Source organism: Taudactylus pleione, unplaced genomic scaffold (assembly GCF_031769625.1).
Source record: "Taudactylus pleione unplaced genomic scaffold, aTauple2 ptg000282l, whole genome shotgun sequence".
Taxonomy (NCBI): domain Eukaryota; kingdom Metazoa; phylum Chordata; class Amphibia; order Anura; family Myobatrachidae; genus Taudactylus; species Taudactylus pleione.
Window position 1 is genome coordinate 8977501 of NW_028284684.1, and position 20161 is coordinate 8997661.

General features: G+C 38.9%; 1 protein-coding gene across 4 annotated transcripts in view; it reads right to left on the minus strand.

The window, feature by feature from the left end:
* Positions 1-20161, minus strand: part of GLT1D1 (glycosyltransferase 1 domain containing 1) — a 225426-nt gene that overhangs the window by 79436 nt on the left and 125829 nt on the right. For 3 of the 4 annotated variants that reach the window (XM_088482112.1, XM_088482113.1, XM_088482110.1), the window contains exon 6: positions 11461-11517. The exons of the other annotated variant lie outside the window; for it this stretch is intronic. In XM_088482112.1, the coding sequence (XP_088338238.1) occupies positions 11461-11517 (57 nt within the window). The remainder of the gene's footprint in view (positions 1-11460; positions 11518-20161) is intronic. 4 annotated transcript variants of the gene reach the window in all.

Sequence of the window (20161 nt, forward strand, 5' to 3'; positions counted from 1 at the left end):
GTCTGGATTGTAATAGGAAACAGGAGCATTGCACAAACACGAGCAGTACACAAACTCCACAGACAGGAACCTGGTTCCAGGAGATTTGGAGTTACCTACTGCACTAGAAGGCGCCTATTTTATTGTTCAGATTATTTGTAGTTACTATAAGTTACACAGAGTCTTACAGAGAATATTTATTAATTAATATCTGGCTCTGCCCCAGTGCAGTTTACAATTTACATTCCATACCACACACACACACACACACACACACCTGCCATCAGAAATTGTGGGGCCCAGTACTGACAAAATAGGCAGAGCATCTGGGGGATGGGGCAGAGCTGTGATAATGTGGGTGGAGCTACATAAAGGGTGGGACATCAATTGGTGCGTAACCAAAATTCTCAAAGTTTGGCCTGTGGGGGTGGTTGTCACTATACAAATACAGAAATATAGGAGAGAAAACTGCTGTAAATTCACACACAGAAAACAAGAATCTATTCTAAGTATATAGGGAAAACCATGTCAATTCTACATTCATATACACAGACACACACATATTAAAAAGCCAGAACCACAGAAAAATACATTGTAAAAGCTGATCCTCATTCAATACATTGAAAAAGCCAGAACTACATAAAAAGCCAGAAGAAGGGCAGGGAGGGCTGGACTTATTGGGGGGACAACGATGGTTAGGGCAGGGTAGGCTTGACTGGAGGGACATGGGGCAGGGAAGGTTGGGAACATACAAACTCCAAACCGATGTGTCCTGGATGGAATTTAATCCATGGCCCTAGCACTGTGAGGCAGCAATGCCAAGTACTGTGCCACCGCAAAGGAAGGGGAAAAATAGGGGTACCCAAGCACAGGTGGATAGAGGATGGTAAATAGAGTAGGTGAGTAGCAAGCAATGTAACCTTAAACCCTCTATTACAGATCAATATTGTATCCTCAGATACCGCTGTCTCATGTGGGGGTGCTCCCCTGAGAGCACAATACTATAATCACAAGGGGGGGAAAGAGAAGAAAAGAACTCATCTTTTTTGGGGGCATACTTAGTAGTTAATGTAAAATCTAACTTTTATTAAATTATGTTTAGTATACTTAGACAAACAACATGAAAATAGACAGATATAAAATTTATAGGCGATAATACAGCATATTGATAAATTATTCAAGTCTCAATACTTAATGATTAAAGCTGCAGTCTTTACAGTCTATATACACAGGAAATAATAGTATATTAGGCATCCATGGTATGGTTTAGAAAAATTATACGTAATAAATTAGTGAATAATTTACATATCACTAAACATACTAGTGCTTGATGCTAATGTATATTATACCAGCATCCCCTGCAGCCAGCATAGAATAAAGTAAACACATTATCTGTGTAAAGAAAACCAGATAAACCAGTACTATGATTTTTCATTAAGTGATCTATAATCATCTGCTGATTTCCACAGATGTTCATATACCATAAACAGAGTAATTAATTATCACACTCCAGTGTATGCAATGTGACATTTAGTTCAGACAGATTTGAAGGTGACAAGAGGAAATTATAGGTGTCTGTCACAGAGTATTTAAGCACATTATCTGTGCAAAGAGAGGCACATAAACCGGTACTATGTGTTTACATTAAGTGATCTATAATCATCTGCTGACTTCTACCGATGTTCATATACCATAAATAGGAGTGTGTGCAATATGCAATCTGTGGTTCAGACAAGAGGAAATTTTACGTTTCTGTCACAGAGTATTTAAGGTGTATATAATGTGTCACACAGAGGCAGTGACAAAAAAATCTTTGAAATGATATCAAAAAGTATTAAACAAAGCCACAGTGTAACACATATACTATAGAACACCGTCCATCATGGCCCCCAAAAAAGATGACAGTTCATTTCTTCTCTTTCCCCCCCATGTGATTACTGTGATTACAGGTAACTAATTTATGAAATCTAAACATCCCATGCCAGTAATTGCATATATTTGTCTACCCTAGATGATATGGTAAAATTTGCCTTTTTATCCCTCCTACTCATGTAGTAGGTTTATCCATAGGTGATGCCACACTACCACTTCCATTCCAGGGCTGTTCTGACATGTGACAACAAAGTGCTATTCGCTCGCTACAGTGAATGTGGATACGTGATTATTAGGTTTGTAGTTTTACTTCTCTTTGTGGTTGATGCTTGCTTTGGTTGTGGCATATTGCTCTCTACTTTCTCCTCCCCACACACAAATAAAATAAACCCCACTTACATAAACAAAATAAACCACACAAACTTTTATTTTTAAATTTTATTAGTACAGCGACTGTACACTTCATGCTGGGACATAAGCCTAGCAGCACACAAAGGGGTTGGATGTAATATGTTGACACTCAATGTCACCATTCAACATGTAGATAAGGTTATAATGTCAACGTTGACCATGTCGACAATCATCATATGTTGACACTCATTGTCATCATTCATCATGTAGATAAGGTTATAATGTCAACGTTGACCATGTCGATAATCATCATCATTCATGTAGGCGTTAAATGTTGACATCTTGTCCCTGGTGGTCCAGTGGTGACTTGCCTGCTCCTGTCAGCTGCAGCGGTGTCTTCTGGGTCCCAGCAGTCACATGACGTTCACTTCCGGGTCAGGCCTGCGATCCTCAGGCGTTCAGGTGAGAATTTTTCCCCTATCTCTAACCTCTACAACAAATAGTAAGAGCTTGCTGCTGACCAAAGGACGAGTAAAGTGAAATAACCGCAGAACTTCTCACAGACATCTGAACTATGAAGTTTTCAATTCCTTATTCAGCAATCAAATTCCATAGTAAAAGTATAATTGATGAATAAATCCTTAATAAATGTTACTATTTTTACTAATCTTATTGGTTTGCCATACTACAGCATCACCAATTTAAATGGTGGCTGCCTGTGTGCTGCAAACAGAGCAGCGGTCCAGCTCGTTATCTTCGGCGCCCGCGACCGGCACATTTGCACAAACGCCGGCTTCTAGGGACTGCATTGGCTGCAGCTCCCAGGTAAACTTCACAACTGGTCCAGTGCATTTGGTTATATCAACATTCTGCCAGGGTGCTTGAGAAGGGATGATTCATTGGCAGTGCCACTAACTTGGGGTGCCCATGGAATGTCAACAAGCAATCATTTCTTTCTTTATTAGGGTAAGAGAGGCCAACACTTCAAATGATAACTATACTGAGTAAATTCAATTTATGTTACTGTGAATCTAAAGCATTGGTTTAAGTGAAAGAGAGGAATGTGCCCTTATTTACCTGACAACAGCATCAGAGGCTTTATTTGATTTTTATTTCAATAAATACTGTAAACTGCTGACTGTGGGTCTGATTCAGATCTGCAAATGTCATCGCAGCTGCGTTTCCCTTACCACCCCCCGTTACCTCCCCAAATGCTGACTACCTGTCACTCATGTTGCAAGTGAATCCTCTGAGTTAGTGGTATAGGATAATTTTCTTGGTTGGCAGAAGAATGCAATTTAGTAAGTGAGCAATATAGTTGCTTAATGAAAACTGTAGCAGAATTTCAGTGGATTTGACACATTTTTGGCCCATGTTAATTTCACATGATCGAACTCCATGTCCGATATTGAACAGATAGCACAATGGAAAATTATCCTGAAAGTGGTGGAAGAAAAGTAACAGGAAATACAAAAATATTTAAATTCTGTTAGCTTGGTCGTGATTATATAGGGAAATATCATCTGTAGCATATCATCAATTCATGTTGTATAAATGCAATAGTCCTTCAAATTAATTGTTTCCCAGCCAGTCATTCAAAAATCATCAAACAATGGAAAAATAACTTAAATATAAACAATGAGGGAATTATTCTGTTAAAGTAAATTCTAACCTACTGTAATTTTTTTTTCCCCATTTAGAAATTCGCTGGCTTCAGCACGCCCCAAAAAACGCCGGCAACATGTCAGCATTTTAGAAGCTCCTCCCTCTTGCCTCACCGAAATGGCCCCAACCTGTTAATCACGCTGCGGCTTTCCCCACAACCGTACGACACATGCACGCTGCAGCTCTGGCGCAGTAAAGAAATCAGACAGCTGTGATTGCAGCGCAGCGTCCAAGGTTGAATCAGGTCCTAAATTTGCTAATCAGAGAGAAAGCAAATGGTGTTTTCCAAGTTAAAAAAAAAAAAGCAAACAAAACAAAAACACAATACACTTCTAGTCACATAATGTAAAACTGCATCATCGTTCCCTGTGGCAAAAGGTTATCACGGGCAATGCTGGTAAAATGTGTAATTATTTAGTAGAGCAGCAAAGTAGATAAAAAAAAGAGTCATGGTTGTGTTACATTGGCTGTTCCCCAGTAGCTGTAAGAAGGACGCGGTTTTGCCAATCACAAGTGACAGAATGCCAATGCACACATGCACGACTTGCACATATATTTTATAGCTAAACGCTGCTTCTTCAACAGCAGTGATACTAGCTGTTAATCACAAATGTACTTATTTAAATTTGACTTTTCTATGAAGACATGGGGGTAAATTTACTAAAGTGAGTTTTTAAAAGTGGCCATAGCAACCAGAGTCTAGCTATTATATTCTAGAAGGTGCTAGTTAAATGTTAAGTAGAATCTGATTGGTTGCTATGGGCAACATCTCCACTTCTAAAAACTCTCACTTTAGTAAATTTACCCCTAAGACTTTGGATAAGTCAAAGTACAGAAAAGGTTAATCCAAGCCAGTTCCATATTTTAGATCATATTTTATGGAGGAATAGTTATTACAATTCAGAGATAACTAAATATGTTGTGTGTTTTGACTTATACAGGTTTCATAACCAGATGCATTTCTGCTTAAAACAGGGAACCAGGTATTGAATACAGACATTTACTTGCAAATGTTATGGATCGATGCTCTGCATGTGGTTCATTCATTATACTGTACATGGCTGAAGTGCCAGCTTAGATAAAGTTTTCCCTATCGGATGAACAGCTGTATTCCTGCTGGTATGCAGTTTCATTATTTCACTAAACAAGTAACATTTTCATGCTACTAACCTTATTGCACATGGATGGCTGCCATAGAAGGATGAAAGCGAGTCAAGTTCCTTTTAAAGGCTTAGGGATGAATTAGACACGAAAAAGCGAAAACTTATCAGAAGTTTTGCACACTTCGCCTGTTTTGGGGTGATATTTTTCCGTCTTGTCTATGCACGCTCCCGTTTTTCAAACTATTACAAAAGACGCGAAAACGCATTTGCACGAAAACTCTTCGTGGAGTAACCTGCAAAAAGTACTGCATATTTTGGGGAGATCTGTCTCTACCCCATAAAAAGGGTAACGGACATATTAAATTAATTTAGAAATGTTTTAGTGGCCCTAATAAAAGTATTTGGGGTTCTTATATTGTGTGAAATGGATGTTATATGCATATTTGTGGAACAGTGAAAAAATTATAAAAAGCCATTTTTCTGGGCCAAAATAAATGCTGTAGTTAAATTAGGGTGCAAGTATATTTTTGATTACAAAAAGTGCACTTTTACAAAATGTTAAAATACACCAGGTTATTTCTGGATGCTCTGTTAATCTATCCAAGTCGATTGGCCTGCTCTAAGCCCACACTCCCATATCCCTCATTGGAGTTATCACCTTCTTATCACATGGGCTGAGTCCTCTATCGAATACTTGGGTATACAGCTTCCTAAAAGACCTTCTGAGTTAAACCAACTTAATATATCAAAAGCTATTTCTCAATTGTCTAGTGAACTGGAAAGTTGGAGTCAACTCCTATTAGCATACATGGGTCATGCAAGCCTGATTAAAATGGTGACATTTCCCCGGCTATTACACCCAATACAAATCACTTCCGTTAGGATTCTCTCAAAGGAATTTACAACTACGGAACTCTTTATTTTGCAAATTTATTTGGGGGGCTAAACGACCTCGCATTGGTTTAATTAAGCTGCACAGACTAATATATTAAGGAAGTTAATTCCCCCATTATGTTTGCACTACAATCATGCAGCTTTATTGAGATATTTAAAAGATTGGATACACGGACAGTATGTGTATACAAACACATCAATTGAACAGCATTTCCTACTAGATTGTGGACTGTTGGGGTTTTCACACCAACATGATGCGGAGATCTCTGAACAATTGCGAGACAACCCACTTTTATGGTCTACACGCAAATGATGGCATATTTTAAGACACAAATATCATTTGAATTCACACAGATCAATATTTTCACCCTTTCTGGGCAATCCAGAATTCCAACACAGTGGCATTCCTATTTACCAAATTACACAAGGAGGGCTTAAGAACAGTTGATGCCTTGTTAGACTAAACTGCTATAAACGTTCTCTGCCATATGCTCAGAGCCGGCCCTAGCCAATTTGGTGCCCTAGGAAAAATTTTGGCAGATGCCCCTTAGCAGATAATCACACCACCAATTTTAAAGAGGGTACACAGCTGAAAGATATATCTGCAGATTATGGTTCTTCACACACAGTGAACAACCATCTTCTCCGGTCCCCCTGGCCGGGGGTCGCATCGTGACCCCCTACCTGCCGGCTTCTACAGCAAGTGTACAGGCGGGTGGTAGACCACCCGTAGACACTGCACGATGAGCAGATATATCTGTCATCAGCTGTGCAGCGAAATGTCTGTGAATTGAATTCAAGTGAACGGGCGATGCTGCGATGTTATATGCTATTATATATATATATTATATAATATATTAATATATATATTATAATATATATATATTGTTAAATGTGTACCCAGCATAAGACCAGACACAAGGAAGTGTGTGTGTGTGTGTATATATATATATATATATATATATATATATATATAAAAAATGGAGGGCACTCCACAGGTCTCAGTAGCAACAGTAAAACAAACCAGAGTCTGTCTCTATATGCCAACGTTTCTTCGCATGTTGGCATATACTACCTGCTCTGTCTGGTTTGATTTACTGTTGCTTCTGAGACCTGTGGAGTGCCCTCTGTTTTTCCCATATACATGTGCACTTTTGTTGGACTGGCACCCAGGCACATGGCGTTTCCCAATGGCGAGTGCCGGACTATTCTGTAATATATATATATATATAAACACATCTATATATATTATAAATACACACACATTAATATATAGCTCACATGTATGTATGTGTATATATACACACACACATATACACTGTATATATATATATATATATATATATATATATACACACACACACATTAAAATTTACATCACATATATATATATATGTATAGTATATATACACATACTATATATATATATATATATATATATATATATATATATACACACACACACACACATATACATACAGTTAGGTTCATAAATATTGGGACATTGACAGAATTTTCATATTTTGGCCTCTATTCACCACCACAATGACTTTGAAATGAAACAAACAAGATGTGATTTAACTGCAGACTTTCAGACTTAATTTTAAGGGGCCAAAAGTAATGGGACTATCAACTCAAAAGCTACTTCATGGACAGGTGTGGGCTATTCCCTCGTTATTTCATTATCAATTAGGCAGGTAAAAGGTCTGGAGTTGATTCTAGGTGTGACATTTGCATTTGGAATCAGTTGCTGTCGACTCTCAATATGAGATCCAAAGAGCTGTCACTATCAGTGAAGCAAGCCATCACTAGGCTGAAAAATCAAAATAAACCCATCAGAGAGACAGCAAAAACATTAGGTGTGGCCAAATCAACTGTTTGGAACATTCTTAAAATGAAAGAACGCACCGGAGAGCTCAGCAACACCAAAAGACCCGGAAGACCACGGAAAACAACTGTGGTGGATGACAAAAGAATTATTTCCCTGGTGAAGAAAAACCCCTTCACAACAGTTGGCCAAATCAAGAACACTCTCCGGGAGGTAGGTGTATATGTGTCAAAGTCAACAATCAAGAGAAGACTTCACAAGAGTGCATATAAAGGGTTCACCACAAGATGTAAACCATTGGTGAGCCACAAAAACAGGAAGACCAGATTAGAGTTTGCCAAACAACATCTAAAAAAGCTATTACAGTTCTGGAACAACATCCTATCGACAGATGAGACAAAGATCAATTGTACCAGAGTGATGGGAAGAGAAGAGTATGGAGAAGGAAAGGAACTGCTCATGATCCAAAACATACCACCTCATCAGTGAAGCATGGTGGTGGTAGTGTCATGGCGTGGGCATATATGGCTGCCAATGGAACTGGTTCCCTTGTATTTATTGATGATGTGACTGCTGGCAAAAGCAGCAGAATGAATTCTGAAGTGTTTCGGGCAATATTATATGCTCATATTCAGTCAAATGCTTCAGAACTCATTGGACGGCGCTTCACAGTGCAGATGGACAATGACCCAAAGCATACTGCAAAAGCAACCAAATCTTTTTTTTAAGGCTAAAAAGTGGATGGCCAAGTCAATCCCGTGACCTGAATCCGATTGAGCATACATTTCACTTGATGAAGACAAAACTGAAGGGAAAATGCCCCAAGAACAAGCAGGAACTGAAGACATTTGCAGTAGAGGCCTGGCAGAGCATCACCAGGGATGAAACCCAGCATCTGGTGATGTCTATGCGTTCCAGACTTCAGGCTGTAATTGCCTGCAAAGGATTTGCAACAAAGTATTAAAAAGTGAAAGTTAGATGTAGGATTGTTTAGTTTGTCCCATTACTTTTGGCCCCTTAAATAGTGGGAGGCACATATAGAAACCGTTGTAATTCCTACACCATTCACCTGATTTGGGTGTAATTGCCCTCAAATTAAATCTGAAAGTCTGCAGTTAAAGCACATCTTGTTTGTTTCATTTCAAAGTCATTGTGGTGGTGAATAGAGGTCAAAATAGGAAAATTCTGTCAATGTCCCAATATTTATGCACCTGCTTTATACATATATACATACACACACATATAATATATACACACACACACATATAGATAAATATACAGTATATATATATATATATATATATATATATTATACACACATATACAGTATGCATATGTGAGTGCCCCAGTGCTGCCCCTCTCCCAGCCTGAGCTAACTTACCAAGACTCTTCTTGTTGTATGTCTCTGGTCAGCCGGGCTGGAGTGGGAGTCGACGGGGCAGTCCTGTAGTCCTGGGCTGTGCAGTTACTGCCTGCAGTGCCAGTTGAAGTGGTGCCTGCCTGGTCCGATGGCGCTGGGCGGCGGGCCGGGAAAATGGAGTCGGATCCATCGGAGCCGTGAGTTGTCACGGCTCTGCTCCGCAAAGGATGATGGGAGGAGTGGCCGCGGCCGGGATTCCCGGCCTCTAGCAGCAGCGGCCATCTTCCCTGTCCTTTGTAGTCAGAATGAGCTTCTATGCAGAAGCTCATTCTGACCTGGCTCCCACCTGACCGCTGAGCAGCTGAATCGGAGCTGAGCTCCGAACGCGGCTGGCGGCAGGGGGGCAGTTGCAGAGCCGTGGAATGCCCTTAAGGCATTCCAGATGCCCTAGGCATTAGCTTAGAATGCCTATACCTAGGGCCGGCTCTGCATACGCTCAAGCGATAGAGAAATTCCCTACCTTTCGCTCTTACCCACTATCATATATGCAGGCCAAATATTATGTTAATGCAATGATGTTATCTGCCCTGTCCTCTAGTCATGCAATCTCTATTCACTATTCCTTTTTGAGGACGCAAACCGACCATGCTAGAGTACACACTGGTATGAACCAATAGATAATAGATATTCCCTCTCTCTTACGTGATACTTTAATTGGCATGCTCGCCACCGCTAGGAAACTGCTCCCGGCCGCCCAATACCAGGAGATGTTTTTAAATGTACAGTATTTCACAGGGTGTACCTTTCCCCTCATAGGCAGTTCATTGCTGGTATGTCGACATTGTAGTCATGCCCAAGGTGCCATTCCCCAATAGCTGATCTATATAATTACCCCCCTCCTTAATTTTGTGGTTGCAAGTTTGCAAATATGCCTTGGATCACTTGTTAAACCATCTTCCTCTTATTGATGTGTGGACATTATTTGGAATATTACCAGAGGATCAGAAGGTAACAAAGGGATGTTTAAAATTACTATTGATAATCAGTGCAGTGGCCCGCAAAACAATTTTGCAAGCTTGGATTAATGTTAATCCTCCTACATTAAAGTTGTTTAATATGGAATGGATAGAGACCATTCTGGAAAAGGAAACTCGTATATCCAAATTCGTCGAGACTTGGGAGAGCTATATCTCAACCTTGCCAAGTGATTTTCTAAAGCATATCCACGCGTCACTTAAAGATACCCAATAGTATAGTCTAATGGTGCGTGCACACGTAGCTATTTTAATAATCGATTTGAACGAGAACGTTCAAATCGGTCATTTAAATCATCCCTACCAACTCACCAGTGACCAGCGATGCGCGGGCACGTATGGACCATAGCGATATCTTCCATCGCCTGTGCATGCAGGTCAACTTGGTCGACACCAACCAGTTTACTACAGGGACCCGAGCGTTATAGTCGTTGGTTTGTTGGTGGTGTGCTGGATGTTCGATATCGATCATCTAGCACACCAGGGAGGGCGCAGGACTATCAGACAACGATATCGTTATCTGATCACTGCGTGTGTATGCAGCTTAAGGGTATTATCTAATGACCATCCAATCATTTTGGACTTTTAAAAAGGTATTTATCAAAATCCTACCTTTTAATACACATTTTGATTATTATTTTTATTGGTGTCTTGCTGGGTTCTCGGTCCTGCCCCATGACTCTTACCCCCACTTTTTTATTTTTTGAAGATTTGGGAACCTTACCAGGTTATTATTTTTGTATTGTATGACGACTATCTGTGATATTTTGCAAATTCTTATTTAAATATGCATCACCAGTGTGATATTCAATGTATTTTCATGGAATATTGTATTCTTGTATTAACTGTAAATTTAAAACTCTTTTTTTTGCGGTGGCTCAATAAAACATAATAATTAGAATAAAAAAAATACACCAGGTGCAGCCTCCTGCAATGTTTAAAACACATGTCCCATCCATACAACCTCCCCAAAATACCAGGCCCACTACTTTAAATCCATTTTCCAAAACTTATTTTTTTCACCCCAAAAATGACATGTCATTATTGCCCAAATTAAGCCAATTTAAAAAAAATCTTTTTGCCTAATTTGTCATTAGGTGGGGTGTCCAAAGGGTTCTGTAGCAAGTCTCAACATTTTTAACCAACAATAGAGATCTTGCACAACTTTTCACCTGCTCTTTTCGCCATTTTTTTGTCTGTAGAGAATCTGAATGAGCGAAAACTCCGGCAATAGGACTGCACAATATGCATTTCTGTGTGAAAAGTTCACACATGCGAAATTTTCGCAAAAACACCGCTTTTTGCGGCTAATTGAATCCGGCCCTTAGATGTATTGACAAGCTATTTTTATTATATATTAATGTTATTATTTACCTGCATTACGTAGAAAGGCTTCACAATGGAAAGACACATTTGGCTGGGTTAAAATTCCTATTTAAAAAAAAAAAAAAAAAGTCAAAATGAAAACACTACTTTAAACAGTCCATGTACATTTCTAAATGCGTTCATCACGAGATGTCACTTCACTGTTGGTATAAAATTGTTCTATAACAGGTATAGCTAAATTAAACATACATTTATATTTTCACATTATTAGAAGTTCTGTCCATGTTGCTACATATTAACTTTTTGAGCACAATCATAATAGTGTTAAACTTGAGACCTGCTATGTATAAGGACATGAAAATTGTATTGTGTACCAAACTTGCCCACTCCCAGATATCAGAAGAGCAGGCCACCCTCCTCCTTCTCTTTCACCACAGCCCTGCCACCCACTGCATTATAAATTGCATCACTGCACAGACAAATGCCGTGTCAGTGATGCGAATTCCATTATCACGCCCCATCCAATGGTCCATAAAAGTAATTGGTATCTTGTCTTTATGTCAACATTCAAAATGTCGACAGTCAGAATATCGACATTCAAAGTCAACATGGACATAATATCAACATGGTCATTATGTCGACATTGTGAATGTTAACATTACAAGTTTAGGCTTATGGTGTGTACACAACAGGCAGATCTCTCTGCTAACCCGCCGTTGCGCCAACAGAGCAGCCGACTAAGTAAGCTAAACTTACCGATCGGCCGCTCAACATGTCGCTATTGACATCACAACTGGATGGGCATTTGAATTTGCCCGCCCAGCTGAGATGTCAATCACTGGAAGCCCCTGCAGCATATGTACCGGTGGTCGGTTGACCGCCCGTACACACTGCAAGATGCACCAATATATCTGCATATATATTGGCCATCTGCTGTGCTGCAAAGCAGATGTGATATGTCTTTGAATGACGTCGTTCCCAGACACATAGGGGGTACACACTCTCAGACCCGCTGTCGATACATTGGCCGTTTGATTGAATGGGCGATATATCGGCCACTGTGTACCCAGCTTTAGGGTTAGGCTGCCATTAGGGTTATTGTTTTAATACTATAAAAATTATAAGTTGACATGTCCAATGTCGACATACCACACCCAACACACAGAGGGATGTGGTATATTTTGTTGATACGAGAATGTTGACGTGTTCACAATGTCGACAATGACCATATCAACATTGTTGAAATGTTGACATTGTGTTTTTAGACTAACCTGAATGGTAATCCCCACAAAGTGGACATTTCCAGTGTCGACATTCTATCAGCATTGACATTTAACAGGTGTCTATGTTATGATGTCGATATTTTACCCATGGTGAAAACATTGTGATTGGTGACTTCATGGCTGCATTCTAACATAGGGCCATATTCAATTCGGAGCAAAAAGCCGTTTTCGCGTATTTTTTTGCTAAAATTTTGCCTGTTTTTTTATCTCCATAATTAATTCTGTTCCGTTTTCACCTATGCAAAAAGTCAATGGACTGAAATAGGCAATACTCTCTCTCCACAGAATAGCAGGTGAAAAGAAGTGCAAAATCTATACTTTGGTGTGCATATGTAGGAACCACTTAGAACCCTTGGTACACACCCCCAATGGACAATTCATTCAAAAAAAGATATATAAAATTCCAGGAGCACCCCGAAAAACGCATTAGAAATTTGGGGCGAAAATGAAAAAAGTGGGGAGACAACTTCAAAAACTAGCGAAATAAGCTTCTGAGGGTGCTCTAAGAAAGGGCCACGTGTTTTGGGGATCACAGGTGCTATATAAGTTGGAATAACAGCAGTGTTTCTCAGCAGAGAATTGGATATTTAAAGGCTACATTTTATTATTGCAGTCATGCAAAATATTTACTCTTTTAAATTGTGTATTATTTTTCATTTATTTTTGCTGGGACCCATGCAACATTATATGTGTATATCTTAATAAATGTCAATTGTGATTTAAATTGTCTGTGTATGGGATGATTTCAATATCTACTAATTGGTTAAGCGCAGTTCCTATACAAATCCTTTCATTATGTCATTCTTCACCACTTTTAACAAGATGCTAATAGCAAGCAATTACCACCACTTAAGTACCCTAATTAGTTCAATTAGGGCTAATACTAAACTACCATAATGATTTCCGAAGTCAGCCCATCTTTTTCTGGGGTACAGAGTGATTCCTCCAATTCATCCTGCACTTTTCGCCTGGTTCACATTTGCCGGGTCCAGTTTTTGCCTGTTTAGCAATTGAATCCGGATTAAATCGGGAGCGCGCACAAAAAGTTTTTGCACTCAAAACACGCGAAGGCGGCGAAACTTTCTCACGTATGCAAAACTAATTGAATACGGCCCATAGTGTTACCAACAGCTGGTTCACACATGGGAGTTTATTTACAAAGTGTCAGGTTGTAAACCTGACACTTCTGTTCATGTTTATGCCCAATATATAAAAGGGCAGTGCATTTACTAGCCATGTCTTGCTAACAAAAGCACTGCCCTTTTTAATAACGTGCATAAATACTAACAGAAATGTCAGGTTTTACAACCCAACACTTCATAAATTAGCCCCATGGTGTGGCAGGGCCTGTCATATCAATGCAATAAAATGATTGGCTTCAGCTTTTGGATCTGCACTAGATCCCATCAAGGCATTATCCTAAAAATGGGGGAGGGACTTATGATGCTTAGAATGGAGTGGAGTTCTGTGATCCTTTCATTCATGAATAATATAACTAAAGCTCCTGGTTTCATAACTGGAGTTATTCCATTAGTCTGCATTTTCTTCACACGATAACCCATATATTCCACGTAAAACATCCTAAGAGTGCAAGGAAATAAATCAGTGTTACGCGCAGGGATGCAGGTCCAAACTGAATAGGTCCAGGCTGACAAATAGCCTCACGGTAATTGCATATGCCCCACTATATTATATATATATATATATATAAAACCCCTCTTTATTGAGGGCAAGTGAATTCATTCTGGAAAGGGAGGAATAAGATCATGAAGTTCTTTTAAAAAAATGCAATATTGATTGAAAAAAAAAAACCCATATACTGTATATATATTGAAATGTAGAAGATAAAACTGCTGGTGAGAAGGTAAATCCTGCGGTTTGGAAACAGGTATAAAAGACTCTGGTAAAGGTTTTGAAAAATATCAATACTGAAATCACTAGATAGATTAGTAAATAGGATACTTACAGACGTATTTGCACTACACATCTGCAATGTATATGCACCAATGGAGGGCACGTTATATTAAGCTCTTGGCCATAGCTAATCAAATATACTGGAATGGTTTATAGTGGTTACAATTAATGATTATACATGGATGGTGAACTTTATAATTTGCTGGTGATTAGCTTCAAGAAGTAGTCATATTTTTTAGTATTATTTACTCATGTTTCTAGCAGCAGTTGATATTTTCTATTTATATTTCAATTGTATTCAAATTTTAGTGTTTGGTTTTCAATACATTTTTATGTGGTACATTTTTAATTTTTTTATTTTTCTACTCTTTTCATAATTAATTCAGTTACCCTCACTTTATATGGGTTTTATAGACACAGTTGAGTTTTTTTCTTGATTTCATTTTTTTAACAATTTCTATACACATTGGTAAATATTTGATTAGTATTAGAGCCCAGAAACACATTGTTTTTTTTCTTTTTAATGTGTTACATTAGGACTCCAGAAATCCCAGGAGCCAGATAACCAATGCAACAAAATAAATAAATTCTGGCACCTGACTTTTGGGAGTCGTTTCCTAAGAATGCACACATTCGCTGGGTACTTAGTCAAATCTAAGAACCGGCAGGTTTTTATGACTGGATCCTGAAATAAGTTATAGTCATCCTTTTGCTAGGCTATAAACTGGCTGATTTGGCAACAATGTCCTTCCAGGGAACAGTGTTTGTAGGTGATTGACGTCATTTTTTGGCTACAGAATGAGAATTGTTGCAATGAGAGATATATTGCAAGGAGCAGATTGAAACTAAGGGCAGTATGAAGAGTGTATTTTCCAACAGCAAAAACATTTGACTAGTAAACTCTGACTTTTTACAGTGATTATTTAGTGTTATATATTTTTTAACATATGCAACACCCCAGAATACCAGTTTGTCTAGTTTAAAAACATGCTGTTCTAAATCTACAGTTTAACAATGCCCTTTGGGAAGGAAAGTAAGCTCTCTACACCAGAGGTTCCCAAATGCAGCTCTCGAGGCGCCCCCACAGTTCAGTTTTTAAGAGATATCCATAGTTGGCGCACAGGTGGTTATATCCCATTGACTGAGGTACTAATTAAGTCACCTATGCTCAACCATGGATATCTCTAAAACCTGAACTGTTGTGGAGCCTCGAGGACCACGTTTAGGAACCTCTGCTCTACACTGAATGTATGCCCCTTTACATTGCAGTTGCAGGTAATTGAGGGGTCTAGTTATCAAGCAGTGAAAAGTGTGGAGAAGTGAACTAGTGGAGAAGTTGCCCATAGCAACCAATCAGCTTTGAAGTAGCATTTATCAAGTACAGTCTATAAAATTATAGGTAGGAGCTGATAGGTTGCTATGGGCAACTTCTCCACTGGTCCACTTCTCCGCACTTTTCACTGCTTGATAAATCGACCCCTGAGATCCTTAGAACATGGAGTCAGCTAGCACTTATATAAATTGTACAAAATCCGGTATAGTACAGCAATAGTGTAACTTTACTGCACCTCTATACTGCAGGACACAGATTAAATGTTTACAAATTTTGCTTATTTAAATTCATATTAGTGGAGTGCTCCATTGTCTTTACAAATCCATTTCATGCAGAACGTAGGTCTTAAACATACGTCGACTACATTTGTTGAGAGAGGACAATGATAAAATGTACCCTGATTTACAAACGCTGGCACTTCATCAGCTTCCCAGTACTACTTCAGTCTCTTTAATGTCATTAAAAATTATAGTGTAATGTATTAGTAAGTTATATATGCAAAATAATCAGAGGGGGATTTATTAAGCATTCAGCAACATTCACTTGGTAAATGCTAGTCACAGCCATTACTGGATACTTTGAAAAAAATATATAAAAGGCCTGTGTTACGTATTGCTTATATCTAAATTCCATAATTACAAAACTATTCATTACAATCATTTAGGAAAAAGATAATTCTCAGTGATAAGCTAGACCTGTTCCATCACTTGTTACCATTACTTTATTGGCTCCAGGACAGAATGGCTAACATTTAATTTCAGCAACACAATAAATGGCTAATAATTTACTGAATTCCTACATCTAATCAATTACAGATTAATGGACACTATACTTGTCAGTTATCACTTGTGTATTCACTGTGGGCTATTGCACTGTATATAGAGGAAACCCAAATAGCACAAATTTACAGGGCCTGGAGGTAATAAATCCGTGGTTTGGCAATGCAGGAACCTCTGCAATTACACAAGATAATGTATAGCCACTATTTTATGTGTAAGGGAGGATATCATCATATTTTCTGCAGTATAAATAATTTACTTACTGCTATTGTGATTATAATTACTTCCCCTACCACGTTTCCGTTTATTTGATATGTCTAAACATTACAGTATATGACAGAGTGTTATTTTTTTCTCTGTACACTTACTACGTCCATAACTGAGAAAAGTTATGTGTGTCATATAGGAAGCATATTATACATTTTTACACCATATGATGCAACTTCCGGATACCAAGAAATTCAAATATTGATTTGACTTCATTCCATTACCCATTAATATTCTCAGAAAAACACTTTATTTACTACCAGTTATTTTGCAATAATTTGTTAAGAATTTTTTAAACCAAAACTTCTGCAAGGTAATACTTTGGTAGCACTATAGCAGGCAGACTAGACAACATGATCATGTGCTACACTAGTTATTAAGCCATTTGCATTCTCCTCACGGGCAGCGAGAGCCGTTTGGGGGGAATGTGCTTGTCGGCTCCCGCTGCACATATCAGTGATGGAGCAGACCACCCTAGAAAATATTATATATAGCCTGAATACCTTGAGGTATGGATCCAACAAGGTGCTGTAAATGTTCCTTAGGGATTCTGGACCTCATTCAGAGCCGGTCGCATGAGGGGAGGACGTCTTGAACGTTACAGCAGAAGTCAAGGTTCGTCAGGCCAGACAGCGTTTTTCCGATTTTCCAGTTTTGGGGAGCCTACGCCTGCTGTAGCCTCAGTTTCCTGGTACTATCTGCTGCTGCTGTGTACTGTACTGTGCGTTTGAAGATGCTCTTCTGCATTCCACTGTTGTAATACATGGAATGATTCAACCGATTTGCTGCCACATGAGTGGCTGACTGATATTTGCATCAACGAGCGAATGTACAGAAGTACCTAATAAAGTGTCTGTTTATTGTAACTTCATACAATCATGTGTATGTGATTGCATCTCTCCTCCTGCTTATTGCATCTATACTCTGCATAGAACTTCATACAATCATGTGTGGGTTTAAATGTATGTGAATCTTTGTATGACTTGCTAGCAATAGTCAACTTTTGCTTTTGATCGGGATCACTGAAGCATAGTTCATAGTGCCATACTGCCTGTTTACTTAAACTCAGTGCAATATATGTCCATTGATCAATCTGCATTTCAAACAGCTGACCAACTGGCTCAGATGTCGGCCAGTGTCTTAAGGCCCCTATACATCAGCAATTGATTGTGTATAAAAATCTTTCCCTTTTTCAATCGATTGTAGCATCTCTGCAATCGATTGAAAAAGGGAAAGATTTTTATACACAATCGATTGCAAATTGCACGATTGCTGCAATCAATTGCTTATATATGGGGGGCCTTTAATCAGCCATACTATTTCTTAACAATTAGTCTAAAGGGCAGCTTGATGTGGTTATGCATGAAGTGTGGTTAAAATCAAGTGTGCTTTCTGAACAGTTAAAAAAACCAGTTGAAAAACACTGACCAACATCTAGACCAGGTAAATAAAATATCATTACTTTAAATAAGTTTGTATTTTGCCTAATATAAAAAAAAAAAACACAACGTATCAAAAATTTCTATTTATTATCTCACTGCATGGAATCATCTCTAAGGCTACTCATCCCTCCATGCATATTGCTTCCTCATTAATCTTCTCTCCTCTTATAAACACACATGAGCTTTTAACTTATCTATACACACTGACAATAACATCCACAACCTGTCGCCAAAAAAAATCTTTCAGACAAATCCTGCAACTATATTTAGATCTCTCTCCTGCTGCTTCTATTAGCTGGTGACATATCACCAAATCCAGGCCCAACTCACATGCCACACTCACAACGAACTATAAATCCTGCTAACCTCATAAAAATTGCATGAATCCCTTCACCCTCCAAGTCACTAAAATGTGCCTTATGGAATGCACGCTCTGTCTGCAATAAGTCAACATCCATCCATGACCTCTTTATTTTAACTAACCTCAACCTTCTGGCAATAACAAAAACATGGCTTACACAATCAGACACTGTCTCCACTGCTACACTTCTCACACACCTTCAGGTCTGGAAATAGTAAAGGAGGTGGGGTAGGAATATTACTGTTCCAATCTTTTACATACACAGTTCTCCCACAGGTACCTACACTCACATTTACATCATTTGAAGTACATTCAAATCAGGCCTTTCACCCCTTTCTCTCTGCGAGTTTCTGTTATCTATCGCCCACCTGGGCCACCTCAACAATTTCTGGAACACTATTCTGCCTGGCTCCCTCACTTCCTATCCTCAGACATCTCCACCATCATTATGGGTAATTTCAATATCCCCATCCACAATCCCCTCATGCCTCCAAACTACTCTCTCTAATCTCCTCTCTTGGCCTCTCCCAATGGACTGACTCCGCTACTCATCAGGAGGGCCACTGCCTTGATCTTGTATTCACCAGACTATGCTCAGTTTCTGATTTCACTAATGCTCCTTTCCCTCTCTCAGATCACAACCTAATCACCTGCACACTCTCCTCCATCACATCAATGTCATCTAAATTAACCAAACCTAATGACCGCAGAAATATTAATGCTATTAACTTTCAACAACTATCTACCTCTCTACAACAACTACTCTCACCAATTTCTACATTCACTTCTCCTGAGACTGCTGCATCACTGCTAAACCAGATTCTAGAAAAAACCCTCATTGAAGTAGCTCCAGCTACCCATCACACACCTCGTAGAGTTAGACGTCAACTGTGGCATTCTAAATTAACAAGGCATCTACAAAAACTCTCACGTAAAGTTGAACGTCAGTGGCGAAAGTCTCATACTCCAAGTGACTTCCTCACATATAACACCATCTACAACTCTTATCGTACTGCTCTGGACACTGCCAAACAAACATATTTCCAATCTCTAATGTCTGCTCAAGCCTCTAACCCCAAGCGACTTTTTAATACATTTAAACTGCTTCTTACCCCTCCCTCACCCAAACCACCTGCTACTATCTGTGCGCAAAATCTTGCTTCCTATTTTAGGGACAAGATTGATGAAATCCGAAATGAAATGGTATGCTCTTCCTCAGCTAGTGACCTGCTCAATTCCCTACCTGAACCCTCTGGCACATTCTCTTCATTTGATCTCACAAACGAAGATGAAGTATCTACACTCTTCTCATTCTCCTACTCTATTACTTCTCCTCTAGATCCTATACCCTCACAAATCAGTAAAGCTCT